Here is a 16,655-nt window from a genome sequence, read left to right as displayed (position 1 = left end):
GAATTTATCAGATTAGATCTAGGTATGTCGCTGTGCTTTGTACTGATAAGCAGCTTTGGCAGCTCGTGCTTGGAAGAAAGTCCTTTTGCCTATTATGACCAGGGTTTGTTTTCCCTCCGCTCTGTACCTGCCCTGTATAATAACCCCGGACAAGCTTTTACCCATACAGGTTCCCATCCTTTCCAAAGTCCCGCAAGTGCAGTGGTCAAACAACAATTTGTGCATTGAGTCGTCAGAGGTATTTACAGAATTATCAGAGAGTTCCTTAAGGCCCTCTTCGCTTCTCAGCCGAATTGACTTATGTCGATGTATCTCGGCCATCATAATTGCGAATGCCGAGTTTGATTGCACATCAGATAATCAATAATGATTATCAAATCCCCTTTTGGGTACTCTTGTCCGCCCGTCTCGGATTTGCTATGGTCAGAAGTGGGAAACCCGAGTACGGCTGTATGTAAGTAATTGTTACTTTCTGTATGTGGCTGAGCTCCACTGTGGATGTACCTTACCATTCTCTTTCACACGAATTGTTTTCTAGTGCGGTCTAGGTAGTGAGTTAACCTGACTACTCTGTCCCATTCCATTCCATCAGTGTTCTCGAAAACCAGACTAAAGCTTCAAATCTATTCTCATACCGCTGGTTTGCACCCATAACGGGTTAAGTCCTCGTCTACTCGTCGAACTGTCTGAACGAACCAGAAGCCACAAGCCACATGCTGACCCTGATTTGGTTAAGGGACAACATAACTCGCTTGATGATAGGCGTGTCCTGATCGTGGTCTAGTTTCCCTTTCTGCTAAATGATCATGATGTCCATGCTGAGAAGAGCTCCTAAATCCAGCAATTCCTCTGGACACATGATGAATTGCGCATACGCGTTGTCCACGTTGACTCGATGGCTGAGGAGCCGCCCATAACTCCATTAAGATAATGAGCTCGGGCTTAGATATCATTAATCTCAAACTGGCCTGTCCGGTGTCGCAACTGTTTAGCATCAGAGATCAGGCCACTCCCACTATTGCCGAAAGAATTACTCCACATAATTGCAACATACGCGTCAGGAGGCTAGCAGTCAGCGGGAACTCTTTCTGTGGAGCTTCCGCATCTTACCCATGAACTGAGGTCTGTATATTCTGACTCCTTCAGCATGTCATGATGGTTTCGGTGCAGAAGGGCACAAGCATGCGAGCTATTACTGTTGTTATGCAGGGGCGAATTCAGCAAAATGATATACTTCAAAGCATGGCGCATGCGTCTTTGACTCCTTGGATGTCCCTTTTTTCCCAAGGAAGCCCGTCTCATCTTTCACAAGCGCAAACCCATATCTAAACCAAACCTGAGAATACCTAACGCATAACGGCAGGTGACATATGGCGATAGCGGCTAAGCTGATGAGGAAAGTGACACGTCGCCAAGATTCGACCAAAGCGCTGATCATCACTCGCTGAGAGTCTAGACACTGCTCATCAACATCACTGATTCCTGCCCGCATAGAGGGGTAGGAGCGATTGTCATCATAGGACCGGTATCAGGGGCTGTGCCGACACGCTCAGTGACTTGATCGTACATCTTGCCGTAACTGCGAGGAACTGTAAGCACATCACCTTCCAGAGCTGGACCTGACGCGAAGGAATGGGCAAGCATTGCAGCCGCGTCGAGGGTTACGTATACCATAACTGTGCTCTAAGCCTCTAACCGGTACGGATCAAGCCTCCTTGAATCATGAGTTGAGAAGGCTAAAGCGGGCTACGTAGTCCCTACACTAGCTTGGGGCTATCTAATGCCGCTTGAATGTTTCCAGTTTTCACAGTGTCCCTAACTACTACCTACTATTCTAACTGTCTAAATTCAGACGAGTTGAAGACCCTAGCTGTGCTGCACTGATTAGTGAGATGGCTCATCGTCTCACCGACAACGGACTACCAGATAAAGTTGATCTCGTCTCCCGTTATTATTGTTCCATTATTGACCTTTGTCCTGTAACACGGATACCACAAGTGCCGACGCCGAGGCTTACCTCGTACCCGTCGTATTCGTATTCGGCCAGGTACATGGTTACTCCACCAGCCGATCATCGTACGGTAAGATATTTCCTATTGCCCATTTCAGAAACACGTAGCGTACCATACTCAAGCTGATGCATCGCAGAACAACCCGTCCTGTCTACGGAGTACACCCAAATAGTCCCCACCGTTCCCAATAATCCCATGCAGCCCAACCTCAATCGAGTCCAGATCGCGATTCTTTGTCTGGCTTGTCTGGAAGATGAAACATTACCAATCCGGCATACATTGTGCAGCCAGGGCCTGCAAATCCAACCGCAAGCGTACGCTGAGCTCTAGCCCAGCATCTACATCGCCGACGTTCGGCTTAGATACTCAGGCTACTCTGCCCCAAAGTTCCGACCCTGTCTCAGTTCTCAACCCTAAAATTAGCCTGACCGCCAACATGCGCCAGATCGGAGGCTTACAAGTGGTTAGAACTAGAAACCCTGTGGAAGACTAATTCTATTTTTTTTTTTTTTTTTTTTTTTTTTTTTTTTTTTTTTTTTTTTCTTTTCCCTTTTCGGACCCTTGGAGACGCCCAATTTTTGATGGTCTCATGGTCAAATTTTTAGATTTCAGTGGCGCGTTGCATACGTAGGCATTTGCGCCTCTTCTTCAGCTGGCGACACTGACATTGACACTGACACTTGCAGTAAGCGGGGCATTAGGCCAGCCGTCTGGATTTAGGGTTCGAGTGGTGTTTATCTCCGGTGAGGCCTACTTGAATTTCTAAACAAGGGTCCTTGTCTTACCCTTGGCAGGCTCAGCTTGTCACTACCACATAGAACAACTGCCAGGCTACCTACAGCTGCTGCACTGCCTTGTTCATGCGATCTTCTACAATTCTGTTGGCCTCGTTTGGACTCGATAGAATGATCATCTGCAGTGTAACCAAAATGATGTCAAAGAAATTATGAGACATTTACAAGGCAACCAGGCCGTAGAGCGGGAGCCCTGCTGAGATGTGAGTCCCGGCGATCACAGCATCGGACAAAGGCAATCATGCCTCTGCCGAAGCTCCAATTGAAACCGCCACGACGGGGAAAAAGAGGCCCAGACCCTGAGACCGCTTGGACTAAGTTCGCCCGGAGATTATTCTTGATTCCGTGAAGACGGACCGCGCAGGATCTCAACGATCAGGAATGGTCTGGGATATTCCAGGATTGTTTTCCGTGGGCTTTCTGGATAGACATTGCTAATTGAATATTATGACAACATTATTCGGAGAACAGTGTGTTTACATTGATGGTCAATTCTATTTACGGGCTATTGCTATTCAAGGGCCTTGGCTGAGTAGATAAGGAGTAATCATTGAGTCAAGATCTTCAGGGTCTTCTCTCTCAAAGTTTGGGCCCAAACCCTGGCTGCAGCGGGGTTCTAACTACCTAACTTGTACTGTATCCAGGTCATGTAATGAAATCGCAATATTTCAGCTAATGTAGGTGATGTGGGCCCTGTAATTTATTTTGTAAACATGGAACACTGTTCTCGATACAGTAACTGGCACTCGAGTCAGTCATATTGGATTGTGGGACACATTTCCCCTCACGCAGGTTGTGGAGCAGAGAAACTGACTCTCTCGTTTGTCCTATTCGCATTTCATAATTTGTATTTTGACATCCATATTGCTGAACAGCCTATTAGAGACTTGACAATGGAGTATCCAGTTAGCGTCGAACAAGCAAACAAAACCACCAGTGCAACAGCCCACATCAGATAGGAGACTCCCGTCTGAACCGAAAAAATGAACTAGACAGACCCAAAAAGGAAAGAAAAGAAAAGGGGGGAAAAAGATCCCAGAACACGAGACAGAGCCAGACCTCATAACAAACTCAAAGACATGCCAAAGCTTAGTTGCAATAAGCTGCGTAAGCAGAAACGTCACTCGGTGGGGGTTCTCGACCTGGCACGGCCAAGCGTAGAGCCATAGACGCTCCTAGAATCAGAAAAGGCGGCGTCTAGCACGAAGATAGTTAGATAGCTTCATGGACGATACCAGATGGTTACTGGTAGACTTAGGCCCTGACACCAGGGCCTACGTATGCTGATGCACTTAGCGCTCTACCTGTGGCTGGTCATGCGGCAGTACGTAAGCCACAGGGCCTCAGTCACTAACGGAGTCCCTAGGTACGTGGTAGAACCCCCCGAAGCGCCCTACTACTGCATCACTAGCCTCATGGCGTCCTCGCTTGATGATTCGATAACTTTAATGAACCGCCAACTTACGTAGATGCATACGAATGCCAGTGGTTAGCTGGTGGGGCCCCTTGCGCCTTTGACTAGGGTTGTCCGGATGAGGGCCGAAGTGGGTTAGATACGACTGCCAGTAAAGTGATGCCAGGGTTTCAATGGATATCAATAATGGGCTGAGTACTCCGTATGTTCATACAGATAGTTTATGCGCCAAGAAAACTGAAACTATGGAGATATGGCACTATCCCTGGATTTGACCCATGCGATGCAGCCGTATCACGTCATCACCTAGCGACACTGACAAGCTTCACTTCTGGAGATGGATCAGATCGCGTCAAGAATGTTTCTGCCTAGTAGGTTCAGCTGTTCTCTTGGTACTGTCATCCACATGTTGGACATACAGCTGCGTTTGCGATCTATGTCACTATGTGATATCCATGCTCCGTCAGTGGCTCGGGTTGGTTGACAAGGAGGTTGAGCAGGGGCATACAGAGTACAGGCTATCTCTTCGGTGCATCTAAAAGGTTGGCATAGCCTTCTAAGGTGACATTGAGAGGCGAGGCAGTCCCTCTCGAAAGAAGTATCAGGTTGTTTGTTCTGGTTTGGATATGCAAAGTACTTGTGCAGCGGAGACATGCTTTGCATTGCAGGCCTTCGATGCAACCTCACCAGGATGACGAGCAAACTTGCAGCTGCTGTGTCTTGCCTATTGGTAGTCTGTAGTTCTTGGGTGCTCAGGGAAATGAGGTTCAGGGATTAATGGGCTTGAAGGAGGTTCAACTGGCTGCAATCTGGGCTTGCATTGAGCTACAACACAGCAACGATTTACTGACAAACAAACAAACAAGGCGGGGCACTCATCTGCAGGAGTCATGATCCGCCCAAAGAGCTAGTCCTATATACTGCCTTCCGGATATCTCTACTGACACTACGATCAGCCAGCTCGAGTCAATAAACCACCCTGCACTCGGTTTCGTCAATGGAATCCGTCCACGAAACAAGAAAGCGATTAAAACTACTGTTGAACAACATAGTTTCCAGATATACATACAGTGGAGGACTATGGACATACATCAGACGGCGAATCCGCGATGGGAGAATCGAGAGGGGGAAATCGAGAAGACCTGAGTGAGTGGCACAAGCCAGACCTTCATGATCTTCTGTACAATCTGGAGACGTATCACAGATCATGGTTCGATCACTTTAACTCTTGCTGATGCTCAATTCTCTCAGCCATCTCATTCAACTCCGCTTCCACCGTCCGCGTCTCCTCCGTTCCCTCCGACGCACCACAATAGACAGTCGCATACGTGATCGACTCCCTGACCTTGATCTCCCTCAATGCATTGTTGACTGCGATGTGGATATGAACAACCCAGCTCATGCTAGCGGTTCAATGCTGTCATTATCCCGATGTTGAAGGCTGCGCTGCTGTGGTCTAATCCAGGGCTGTTCCGGATGCTTCCCCAGTTGTGCGATTCTCTGCGGGATTGAGGTGGTAAAAGAATACATCCCAAGGGAAGAGAAAGAAGTATCAGGACTATCTAACATGAGTTGGTATTGACTGCAACCCTGGCAGGAGTCCATGCTTCAATCTGTTCGGGTGACTGCGGTAGACCCGGCATCCACTGCGTTCTTGTTCAGACTTCCGTATAGTTACAAGCTTAACATGTCTACTGCCAAGCTGACACTCAAGATCAATCAGTTTTGACTGGGCCCGTTATCCTATAGAGTGGGACAACACATTTGGACCACAGCTGTAAATGCTATTAATGATTAGTTATGCCACTACATAGCGCAAACGCCATGCTACACGATGTTCTATCATTCGGGAATGAAACCCCGACTGCTATAAACTCTTCAAAACGTGGAATTGTCTTATAATAGAGGCGGGTTCCATGATGTTTAGTGGCGAGAATAGTCTTGCACTAGTGGTATGGGTGTTGCAGACTGGAATGTCAGAGGCAGCCGGCCAACTCTACACCCCTTCATCCATCTCCCAAGGACCAGGCCGGTCGGTAGCTCTGCGAAATATTACAGCCATCAACTAAACTGCAGAGACGAACATATAGACTATGTCCACAATTCTTTCCCCAGGCGCATCATTCCAGTTATGCGCCACAACAATGAGGTTACCATGTATTCCATCTTATCACCAGCCGCACTAGCAGATATCGACCGATCTCGAAGCGTGGCAGGTAATTTGAGGAATCCTAGCCTTTGTGGCCGTTGCTTCCCAGCCACTCCCGCATTCCTGACGGCGGCAGATCGACCGCGCAAGGGAGGATCCGGGAATGCATGGGGTATATGAAGTGCTCGACGATCGTTGCAATCGTTGCCAGAAACATCATCCATCCACATCATCCTTGACGAGATCATCTGGGTCGTCGAGACATCGTCATACATTATCAAAGCAAGCCACAAGACCTTACAATTTCTATCCACTCAGTTGCTCAACATGTCGCAGTGGACGCGGTCATCGATGCTTTTGAACTTCCTCCTCCTGACCATCCTCGCCCTATCCTCTCTGGGGTCGTCTCGTCCCGTCTCCAAGTCAGGAAATGGCCTGTCAAGATCTGATATCCACTCGAGATCTGCTAGTCCCGTACGTCCCTTGTCACCCCCGCTATACTTACTACCCGACGACTAACAGCTTTGCAGAGAGTAACACCTTCAACCGGAGAATACCGCGACAAGCTCATGAAGGATATCTTCGATTCACTCGGTCTCGGCGCCCTGAACAAGCTAGACGACTGGAAGAAGAAGCTGGAGGACTCCGACGTCATCGACGACAGCAACAGCCCCAGCAGCACCGTCACAGAAGAGAACAACGCCTCCATCGTCGACAAACCCAAGAACGACTCGGATGGCGAGCAGACCGAGGACACACCGGACCCCGTCGACATCGTGGATGATGTCCTCTCCACAATGATCGACAAGTTCCACGAGGCATTCCTCACTCAGGATGAGCTTACGCTAATTTGAGACGTTCTGGCTTGGAGTTTTCTGAATATGATGGTTTTGGTCTATCGAGAATGGATTGTCATCTCTTTTGCGGTTTCTGTTGGCTCTTCTCGTGATGGTGCCTCTTCAGGGGCGATAAACGCTTCAGCGTGGTAGATGTTAATGAGTTATGATGGCAGGTTATGTACGAGTCAGCGATAGATAATAAAAAGTAAATCTGAACCACAATCTAGCATGGTCGCCCTCTCATACTTTGTCTTTCATCATGCCTGTACAGTCTGTACTCTGTAGACATCGGCATTCGCACCATGATCCGTGACTTTTTCTAAGTCCGACTGAAGTCGGACAGCGAGCAATCAGGGTAATCACAGCTTTCGCCTTCTCGATAACCGCGCCTTCGCCCCGGCTAACTCATAGAAATAGATAGAAGATGGTCAGAGCCACAGCATGTAAGCTTAGCGGTGATAAGACAGCTAAGTCCGCCGCTGTCGGCATCCGGTGTGGGGTGGACCATGAATGATGCAACAGATCGTTATTAATTTTCGAGGACAGCCGAAACATAAATACAACGACTTCTCTAAACTGTTTTGCCTGAGATCAATCGCGGAGATACATCTATTGCACATACTTCAGTAAGAGAAAAGGGAAAGACAAGAAGAAAGATGCCGTCTCTTGTTGGAAAAGAAGTCGGCCCCACGGGGTACGGCATGATGAGTACGTTATTCTTCAATGCGCGCCCCTACACTCAATTGAGCTCACTACTGACCAGACCAGGAATGACATGGTCCCCTCAGCCCCCCTCTCAAGAGCAATGCTTCGAAACACTAAACACGGCCCTCGCCCTTGGCGCGAACTTCTGGAACGGCGGCGAGCTCTACGGCACCCCGGAGTATAACTCGCTGCATCTGCTGAACAAGTACTTCACGAAGTACCCCGAGAACGCGGACAAGGTGGTGCTGAGTATCAAGGGCGGTCTGAAGCCTGGCGAGCTTGTTCCGGATGGCTCCGAGGAGAATATCCGCCGCAGCGTGGATGAGTGTCTACGTGTGCTGGACGGGAAGAAGACGATTGATATCTTCGAGTGTGCCCGGCAGGATCCTAACACGACGATTGAGCAGACGGTGACTATCCTGGCTCAGCTGGTCAAGGAGGGGAAGATCAAGGGGATTGGGTTGAGCGAGGTAAACGCGGAGACGATCCGACGGGCGTACGTTCTACTTCTCATTTGCTACTATGCTGTTGCTGATGACGGAGAACAGACACAAAGTCCACCCGATTGCCGCGGTAGAGGTTGAGCTCTCGCTCTGGGACACTCACACCCTGAACGACGACGTGGCCAGCACCTGTGCAGAATTGGGGATTCCACTTGTCGCATACTCGCCTCTGGGCCGCGGAGTGCTAGCCGGTGCTTTCACTAGCCTATCCGAGATTCCTGAGGGCGACTTCCGAAGGTTGCTGCCCAAGTACCAGGACGATGCGATGAAGCACAACGTCAAGCTTGTCAACGAGGTCAAGGCCTTGGCCTCTCGCAAGGGCGCTGCACCCGCCCAGATCGCTTTGGCCTGGATACTGACCTTGAGCGGCAAGCCAGGTATGCCTACCATTATTCCGATCCCTGGGGGTACAACGAGCGATAAGGTTACGCAGAATCTGCAGGGCGTTCCCCGTCTATCTGATGCCGAAATGGCTGAGCTTGACAGAATTCTCAAAGAGAATGAAGTCCGTGGTGCTAGGTACTAGGCAATTGTTCAATATCGCAGAGAGATTTGTATTGAAATATGGTACATGTGAGATACTGAGAACAGAAAGCTATCCAAGTATATAATCGTATGAACCTGATCTTGTCAGCACATTGCCGCGAAATGTATAATAGAATACAGTTATAGTCAGAGAACAAGTCAGATCAAGTGTAGAATAGTCAACATGCAATCTCACAGACGACTGGAGATTGTCCGCATTGCAGAATTCTTGAAGAAAATCATCATGCAACAAAGAGCTGGCTGAACAATAGTACTTACACTAGATTCCAAGCTAAGCTGGTGATGTCAGTTGAATGGCAATTGGTCTATTGATGATACGCTGTCGAGCAATTGATTGCTGTTGAAGCTGAATAGGAGGAAGAGAGAAGATTTGATTGTGCGGGTTTTTCTTCGATCGGAATAGCCTCATCACGTGTTGTTCGCTGCATGTATACTCGAATCAAACATCAGCAACACTCCGCAAGTTGTCGCCATTGAAGCGCTATCGGCAGCAGCTTTTTATCCAGTTCAACATCAATCCTCAACTTCTTCATCACGGGCGTCGGCGTCAACGCCTATTCCAATGACCGAATCTCCCGGCTCCCCCCTCTCCTCAATTGCGTCCGACGAAATGTCGGATCGCGAAGACCTCAAGCATCCCTTCTCGCCGTCGGCCTCAACCCTGCCTCCTTCCAAGCGTCGTCGCACCGGTGTCGCGTCGTGGGATCGCAATACTCCTCTCTCAACCGCATTTCAAGAAGATCTCCCACCAACCTCCCCCTCGACCTCGATCTCGTCAGATACCTCCGGCGACATCCCCAACTCTCCCACCCTCCTGGCCCTGATAGGCGGCAGCCAGGATGACGACTACAGCGGCCAGGGCAACGACCAGGTTACCGTGTGTCGGTGGGAGGGATGCAACGTAGGCGATCTCGGCAACATGGACGATCTGGTCCAGCACATCCACAACGATCATGTCGGTAACCGACAGAAGAGATACTCCTGCGAGTGGTCCGACTGTCCTCGGAAGGGCCAAACGCATGCGAGCGGCTACGCACTGCGCGCACATATGAGGAGCCATACAAGAGAGAAACCATTCTACTGTGCGCTACCAGGTGAGAACCTCCCATCCTCCCTTGATCTGCTCGACAAAATTTCCATTGGGCGCAGCGCTAACAAATCCCTCCAGAATGCGACCGCAGCTTCACCCGTTCAGACGCCCTCGCCAAACACATGCGAACCGTCCACGAGACAGAAGCCCTCCGACCCTCTGACCCCGTACCAAAAGGCCACAATGTCCCAGCCTCCGCGATGGGAACTCCCGCCGGAACCCCCGTCAGTAAACTCCAGCGCATCAGACTGAAGCTATCGCAACCGAAGGACGAGGCGGACCGGCTCAGCGAGATCGCCAACGATGACGCAGTCGTCGCCGAGGACCTCGAGGAGCTTGAACTACCCGAGTTTGGTCCCGAGATCGGGTTTGACGAGCACGAGCTCCAGCTCCGGCCGTACGATCTCTACCGGCTGCTTCGTCGGCAGATCTATTGGGCCGAGAAGGAAGGCCAAGAGCTGAAGGAGGAATGGGAGAAGATCAGGCCGAAGAGGAAGCAGGCGTGGCTGGAGAAGGAGACCATCTTCGACGATGTCATCGACGCCGAACTCCGGCTATTCAGTGCCATTGTGGCCACGGAGGGCCTGCCAGCCGAATCAGGTAATGCCCCAAATGGTGTCCAGAAAGCGCAGCAAGGACAGCATGTAGCGGTGGCTGAAGCAGAGGCGAGTCTGAGCCGCGACTCAATGTCCATTCCTCCATGATCTCGTCCTGCATGACTTTGTCTTCTTCTCCGTACACCTGTCCACTTCCTCTCTCTATGGGTCTTTCACGGGTTAAGCTTTCGGCGTCGTGGATTTTTCTACCGTACTTGCGATTCAATGTGGCACAGCAGGCTTTTCAGTGCATGGATGTATCTGCAGATCGAACAGTAATGTCTTGTATCATTATTTTGATAGGTCGGGAATATGGAAATCAATGTACCGTTCCACTACCTATAGTATCGCATCAAGTCTTTCTACTTCTATGTAGTCTTCCAGGTGCCAGACCAACATCGATACTACAACTCATCCTACGCAGACTAGGAAAGGTCTTCAAGAGCATCCAGGATCAAACACAGAAGTGTTGAGTGATGAGAATCATGTTCTTTTTTCCTCTCCATGTCCCTGCAAAGAAAGCTCAGATGAAATAAGATATTCAACAATGTCAAGCCCAGATGATCGCTAAAAGCCGCCACACCGTAAGCATCAAAGATGACATGAAAAAAAGGTCTACACCGCAGCGAATGCATCTCCCAGAAACGACGAATGATCCCAAAACGAAATCAAACTCCAGGGAGTGACCCCTTGATAGAAGATACACGAAGTGAAGATAATAAATGCGAATGGACATCACCATAGGGCCCACGCCAGTTGGGGGCCCGTATGGGCTTGGAGAAACATGAAACGCAAAACAGGGCCCAACACTCCATAAGGGGGGTCCCTGTAAATGGAAAAACCCACAAGATGCAGGGATGACGAGGCCCAACGCCCTTAAGTTGGGGGGACCAGGTCGATATGGGAACCATGGAAACATGCAAAATAAGCAGAGAGTTTTACATAAAGAAACCAAACATATCATGAGAAGCCCGCTCGAAACCACCTTTGTCAACTGACCAAACGCCAATGTGATGCCGTTTCACGTATGCATAGATGTAGCTCAAGAAGAGGCTTGATGAAAGGAGTAAAAGAGAAGATTGAGAAATAATCTCAAAGACAAGGCATCGATGATTACCTTGCCAGACGCGCGGATGAAAGCTGAGTCTAATCTCTAGCAGAGTATGGAGTTGGCGTAGACCCGTCCTTGTTGGCGGTTGCATTGTTCGCAGCAACGATCTTCTGATACATCGTCTGGAGTTGACGACCTCCGGCGTCTTTATTCGGCCAATAGTTGATAGCAACGTACTCCCTATCAAAATGGTTAGTGAATTGTCGTTCCGGCCGGTTCTGAAATGGACTCACCATAAGCGGATCTCGAGGGACGGCATGTAATTCTCTCCTTTTAGCGTCTTCCGAATGAATCCGCCAATGTAGCCAAGTAAGTTGCGCAACTCAGAGGCGCGGCGTGCTTTGCTTGTCATGCTGTCCCTAGTCAAACCAGAGACTCGCTCGAGAGAGGAAAGAATAGGTTTGAACAAGAGGCGAAGCATCTCGTCGGAATTGGCATTATCGCTCGTTTTACGCTCACTCGGTTTACGACGACGAATATCCTCGCTCGAGGCGTCAGATAATTTGCGACGAGGACGGTCATTCTCTTGACCGGACTTTGGACGAGAATCCCGGCCTGGAGTGTGGTTCCGCTCCACACTGTCACGGGCACCATGGGTCTGAGAACGGTGCCTTGAACGGTCGGCTTCACGGTGACCCTTGCGTGCGATAGACGGCGCAGGCGAGGCCGAGACGCTGGCGCTCACGTTGGTCCGAGCGGTGCCCCGGTTGTTGCGATGATGGTTCTCGACAGCTCTCCTGGCAGAGACATTGGTGCCGTTGGTCAACTTGTCCCTCAGCACGGATAGCAAATACTCGACCCGGCGAACCAGGTGAACCGCTCCAGGAGTTTTGGTTGTCTTATCATCGGCGTTCGCGCGCTCATTCTTCTTCTCGACACGATGCTCCTCCAAGAAGAGCTTATCACCGAGTCCAAGTTCCGGGTCATCCCGGATCTGGCTCCAGGCACCCCATCCATGGCGGGCGACACCGACGCACAACATGCCGTCTTCGCGCGCGCCCCACGAGCATGAATAATCCGCGGCCTTTGTTGCTTCCGGAATGCGAAAGCTCTTGACGTCAGCAACGGATGAGGTGACCTGCCTCAGAATGCGCAAGTCTCTCGGACGATCCACGATGTGGTGAGCATTCAAACGGTTAGCGCCTTTGAAATCGAACAAGACGGCCTTCCTCTCCTTCTTCGTTACCATCTTGCCTGCCTTTTCCAGTGCCTCCATCTTAGCATCGTCTTCTCGGATCAGCTTCGCAGCCATATCAGACATTTCCCGCAGAACGGCAACAATAGTTTCCCTGTCCCTATCCATAAGACGGGCTTCCCGCAAGAATTCTTCCGTGCGCTCATTGATGTCTCCATAACGTACGAGGGCCCGGTAAAGATGGCGGATCTCTTTATGGTTAAGGGGACGTTTGGGGTCCAGGTGGGGACGACTTTCGTCAGAGCTGTCCCCCTCGTCGACTGTAACCTGAGCTCTGGCCCGTCGCTTAGCCTTTCTTTCTTCGCGAGTGTCCTGCCCATCAGCGGGAACATTGCGTTTTCGAGGTCGACTCATCTCGATCTGTTCGGCGAGGTACCGTTCGTCCGCCTTGCGCTTTTCCTCAGCTTTAATTTCGTCCAACTGGTCCTTGGGGATGATATCGTCCCAAGTAAGATCGTCGACTTTGATGTCAACGAAGTCAAATGCTTTTAGGAATTCCTCGCCACCGTCCGCTTGAATACCTTCGGCCTGTTCTGTCTGGTGTAATTCTGCGTTGGCCAGCACCGAATCGATGTCGAGCTGTTCCAATTTCTGCTGGTTTCCAGTCTGTTCGAACATCTTCTGACCGCGGCGTTTGAGAATACGTGAAATGTCCTCAGTGGAATTCGGTTCGCTAACGGAAATGCCACTCCGGGCCATCTTGTTCTGGATCTCCGAGGCTTCCTTATCAGTGACGCCCCTTTGAATAGTGATGAACTCGAGCAGCAACTTGTTGCGAGCTCGCTCGATAACTTCTTCTTCAACGGTATCTTTAGAAACAAGACGATATACGCTGACTGGTCTGGTCTGACCAATTCGATGTGCTCGGGCCATTGCCTGAAGATCAGCTTGCGGATTCCAGTCTGAGTCGAACAGAATGACAGTATCAGCAGTCATCAGGTTGATACCCAGACCACCTGCACGAGTAGACAGAAGGAAGCAAAAATCGCTACTGCCGGGCGCATTGAAATGCTCAATAGCCAGGCGGCGCGAAGCAGCAGGAATAGTTCCGTCCAAACGTTGATACGAGTAGCCACGAGACTCCATATAATCGCCGAGCAGGTCAAGCATTCTCACCATCTGGCTGAAAATCAAAACACGGTGACCATCTCGTTTCAGCTTGGCCAACAGCTGGTCGAGAAGCATCATCTTCCCGCTGCTTGTGATGAGTGCCCTCAATACGTCCTCACGACGCGTGCTTCCATCAAGTATCTTTGCTTCAGCATTGGGGAACATGAATGGGTGATTGCTAGCCTTCTTCAATTCCATCATGATGTTCAAAAGTGACTGTTTTTGACCCTGTGCACCATCATTCAAAGCGGCGTAATTCTTTGTAAGAATGTTTTTGTAATACTCCAGCTGCACGTCTGAAAGCTCAACGCGAATGATCTTCTCCGTTTTAGGAGGAAGGTCAGACTCGACCTTCGACTTTGTGCGGCGAAGCATGTAAGGTTGGATGGCGTTAGTCAAAGCAGCTAATTTCTGAGAAGCCGCTTCAGCATTGAGGTCCATATCCACGTCCACATCTATCACGCCAGGATTCAAGAAGTCCATGAGTGCGGACAGCTCAGCGAGATTGTTCTGAATAGGAGTTCCAGTAATGAGAAGACGAGCGGGGGATCTGAATTCCAGCAGCTTCTGATACAACTGCGAATCACGATTCTTCAAGCGATGAGCTTCGTCGACGGCCATGAACTGCCACTTGAACTGGCTCAGGAAAGTCGAGTCCTGCAGCACATACTCGTAGGTAGTGAGGAGCACGTTGAACTTTGCACGTCTGGGATTCCCGTCGATCATGAGTTCATAATCTTTGAGCATTGTGCGTGCGGCCTCGTTGCCATTGTAGACCACATAGTTCAGATCAGGGGACCAATTGTCAAAGGTTTCAGCCCAGGATGGCATAGTCGAGAGGGGTACGACGACGATGAAAGGCCCCTGCTGGCGTCTGACATGACGCAGCCACGCGATGAAAGCGACCGTCTGAACAGTTTTACCCAATCCCATCTCGTCAGCGAGAACGACGTTACGGTTCTTGACCCAGTTAAATGCCATGAAGTTAACTCCCTTGACTTGGAAATCTTTCAGTTCGCCGTTCTGCAAAAAGCTCGGTGTGCCTTTGATTGGTTCGAAGGGCTTGCGGGTGGCAGGGTTCATCTCGGTCTTGTCTGACGAGGGTGGATGAGAGGAACGGTCCAAGAAGCGATCGACCTCGCGTTGAGCAATCTCGCTGACGAGACTTTCGCTCTCCCAGGTACAAGAGTCGTAAAATAGCCGCTTCCATTTGACGAGGTACTCTGTTCCCTCATCACCATCCCGCATGGCGATCACCCTTTCAACCAGTTTGTAGTCTTCAATGGCCTCGACATCTCTTTCACGGTCGAGGTTCCACTTTTCACGCTCCTCGGGAAGGGCATCGCCGTCATGGTTCATACGTAGCTCTTCAGATAGCACCTTGCGAATGTAGTTATCAACTCTGCGTGTGCCGCGGCAGTTATCGATGAGGGATTTGTAAGTCTCCCATGTGGCATGGTAATGTGATTTCCCCTGCCATTTGATGTAAAATTCAAAGGAGTGCTCATCAACATCGTTGTCACCTGGGCTGACCCCCTCTTTGGGGCGATGGTTTAGCACGACATCTACAGCTGGACGGTCGTCTTCAACAGTGTTTGCCTGATAGTTGTCCAGAACTTCGTCAGGTTCATCCAAGAACATGTCATCATCATCGTCTTCATTGTAATTGGAGACACGACGAGACGCAGTCCGCGTCGAGAACCGGATCTCAGCATGTGAAGGTTCTCTGTTCGACGCTGGCTGCAGCATACGACGACGTTTCGCCTTACTCATACGAGAAGGTCCGCCATACTCGTCATCGTCTGACTCCGCGGAGTAGGAAGATTGACTGGCTGGAGGGGATGGACGCTTCGAGGACCGCTGAGAGGCTACCGGGCGTCGACGCTTGGTGCGTGAGACCCTAGCGACCGACTCCGACTCTGAGGAGGTGGATTGAACAACCTGGCGTGTTGTCCGAGCTCGTCCGCTACGGCGAAGACCATACAAATCTGGATTCTGTCTGATGAAGTCTGATTCACTCAGAGACGACGATTTACGTTTGATGCCACGCTTGATCTCTGATGACGAGGAGTTTCCGATGCTGGATGGGCTGCTACCTTTCTCGCTACTATCTGTAGCAGAGTAACTGCCAACCCCCTCAGCATCAGGAGAGCCGCTATGATACGACTCATCCTCCATCTCCGCATCGGGCGATGACTCTGACGATGTGAAATTGTTTGATTGTTCGGAGAGGTTGTAACCGGCATTGTTATCAGCCAGTTCGCCGTTCACGGCTGGAGAATTCGAGGTGAGGGAGGGAGAAAGGCCGTTAGACAATGCCATGTTGGCAATATTATCGGAGGGTGAGGGGATCACCATGCTAGTGGCTGTTGATGAAGAGAAAAGTCAGCATTGAAGCTTGATTCGGGGTCGGAGCGGCACGAAAGGCACAGGCATGTGTAGAGCAGCACTACGCGACTCGATTTCCAGCAAATAGAAGCTAGGAAGCCTCGGACAGCCGACAGGAGACAAGGTATGATGCCAGGACATGATTTGGATGGCGGATTGGATGGAATGCGACAGGAAGGATGGAGGAAATGACGATGAAAGAG

The 16,655-nt window shown here is 50.3% G+C and overlaps 3 protein-coding genes across 3 annotated transcripts; 2 read left to right on the top strand and 1 right to left on the bottom strand.

Moving 5' to 3' along the window:
• Positions 1–6,696: 6,696 nt before the first annotated feature.
• ALT_8224 (uncharacterized protein) lies at positions 6,697–7,223 on the top strand (the record flags this gene model as incomplete). The annotated part of the gene is made up of 2 exons (XM_089600386.1): positions 6,697–6,843; positions 6,900–7,223. 2 exons carry the CDS (start codon positions 6,697–6,699, stop codon positions 7,221–7,223), a joined length of 471 nt encoding a protein of 156 aa, XP_089455279.1.
• A 641-nt stretch (positions 7,224–7,864) lies between these two features.
• Positions 7,865–10,756, top strand: ALT_8223 (pyridoxal reductase; the record flags this gene model as incomplete). Its single annotated transcript, XM_033561621.2, has 5 exons — positions 7,865–7,916; positions 7,977–8,409; positions 8,462–8,935; positions 9,413–10,056; positions 10,131–10,756. 5 exons carry the CDS (start codon positions 7,865–7,867, stop codon positions 10,754–10,756), a joined length of 2,229 nt encoding a protein of 742 aa, XP_033417512.2.
• A 1,038-nt stretch (positions 10,757–11,794) lies between these two features.
• On the bottom strand, positions 11,795–16,422 carry ALT_8222 (chromatin-remodeling ATPase CHD1; the record flags this gene model as incomplete). Its single annotated transcript, XM_033561619.2, has 2 exons — positions 11,795–11,939; positions 11,993–16,422. 2 exons carry the CDS (start codon positions 16,420–16,422, stop codon positions 11,795–11,797), a joined length of 4,575 nt encoding a protein of 1,524 aa, XP_033417510.2.
• Positions 16,423–16,655: the final 233 nt, after the last annotated feature.

Source organism: Aspergillus lentulus, assembly GCF_001445615.1.
Source record: "Aspergillus lentulus DNA, contig: Alt16, strain: IFM 54703, whole genome shotgun sequence".
Classification (NCBI taxonomy): Eukaryota; Fungi; Ascomycota; class Eurotiomycetes; order Eurotiales; family Aspergillaceae; genus Aspergillus; species Aspergillus lentulus.
The sequence above is the reverse complement of the archived record's forward strand: the minus strand, read 5'-3'. Positions and strand labels throughout refer to the sequence as shown.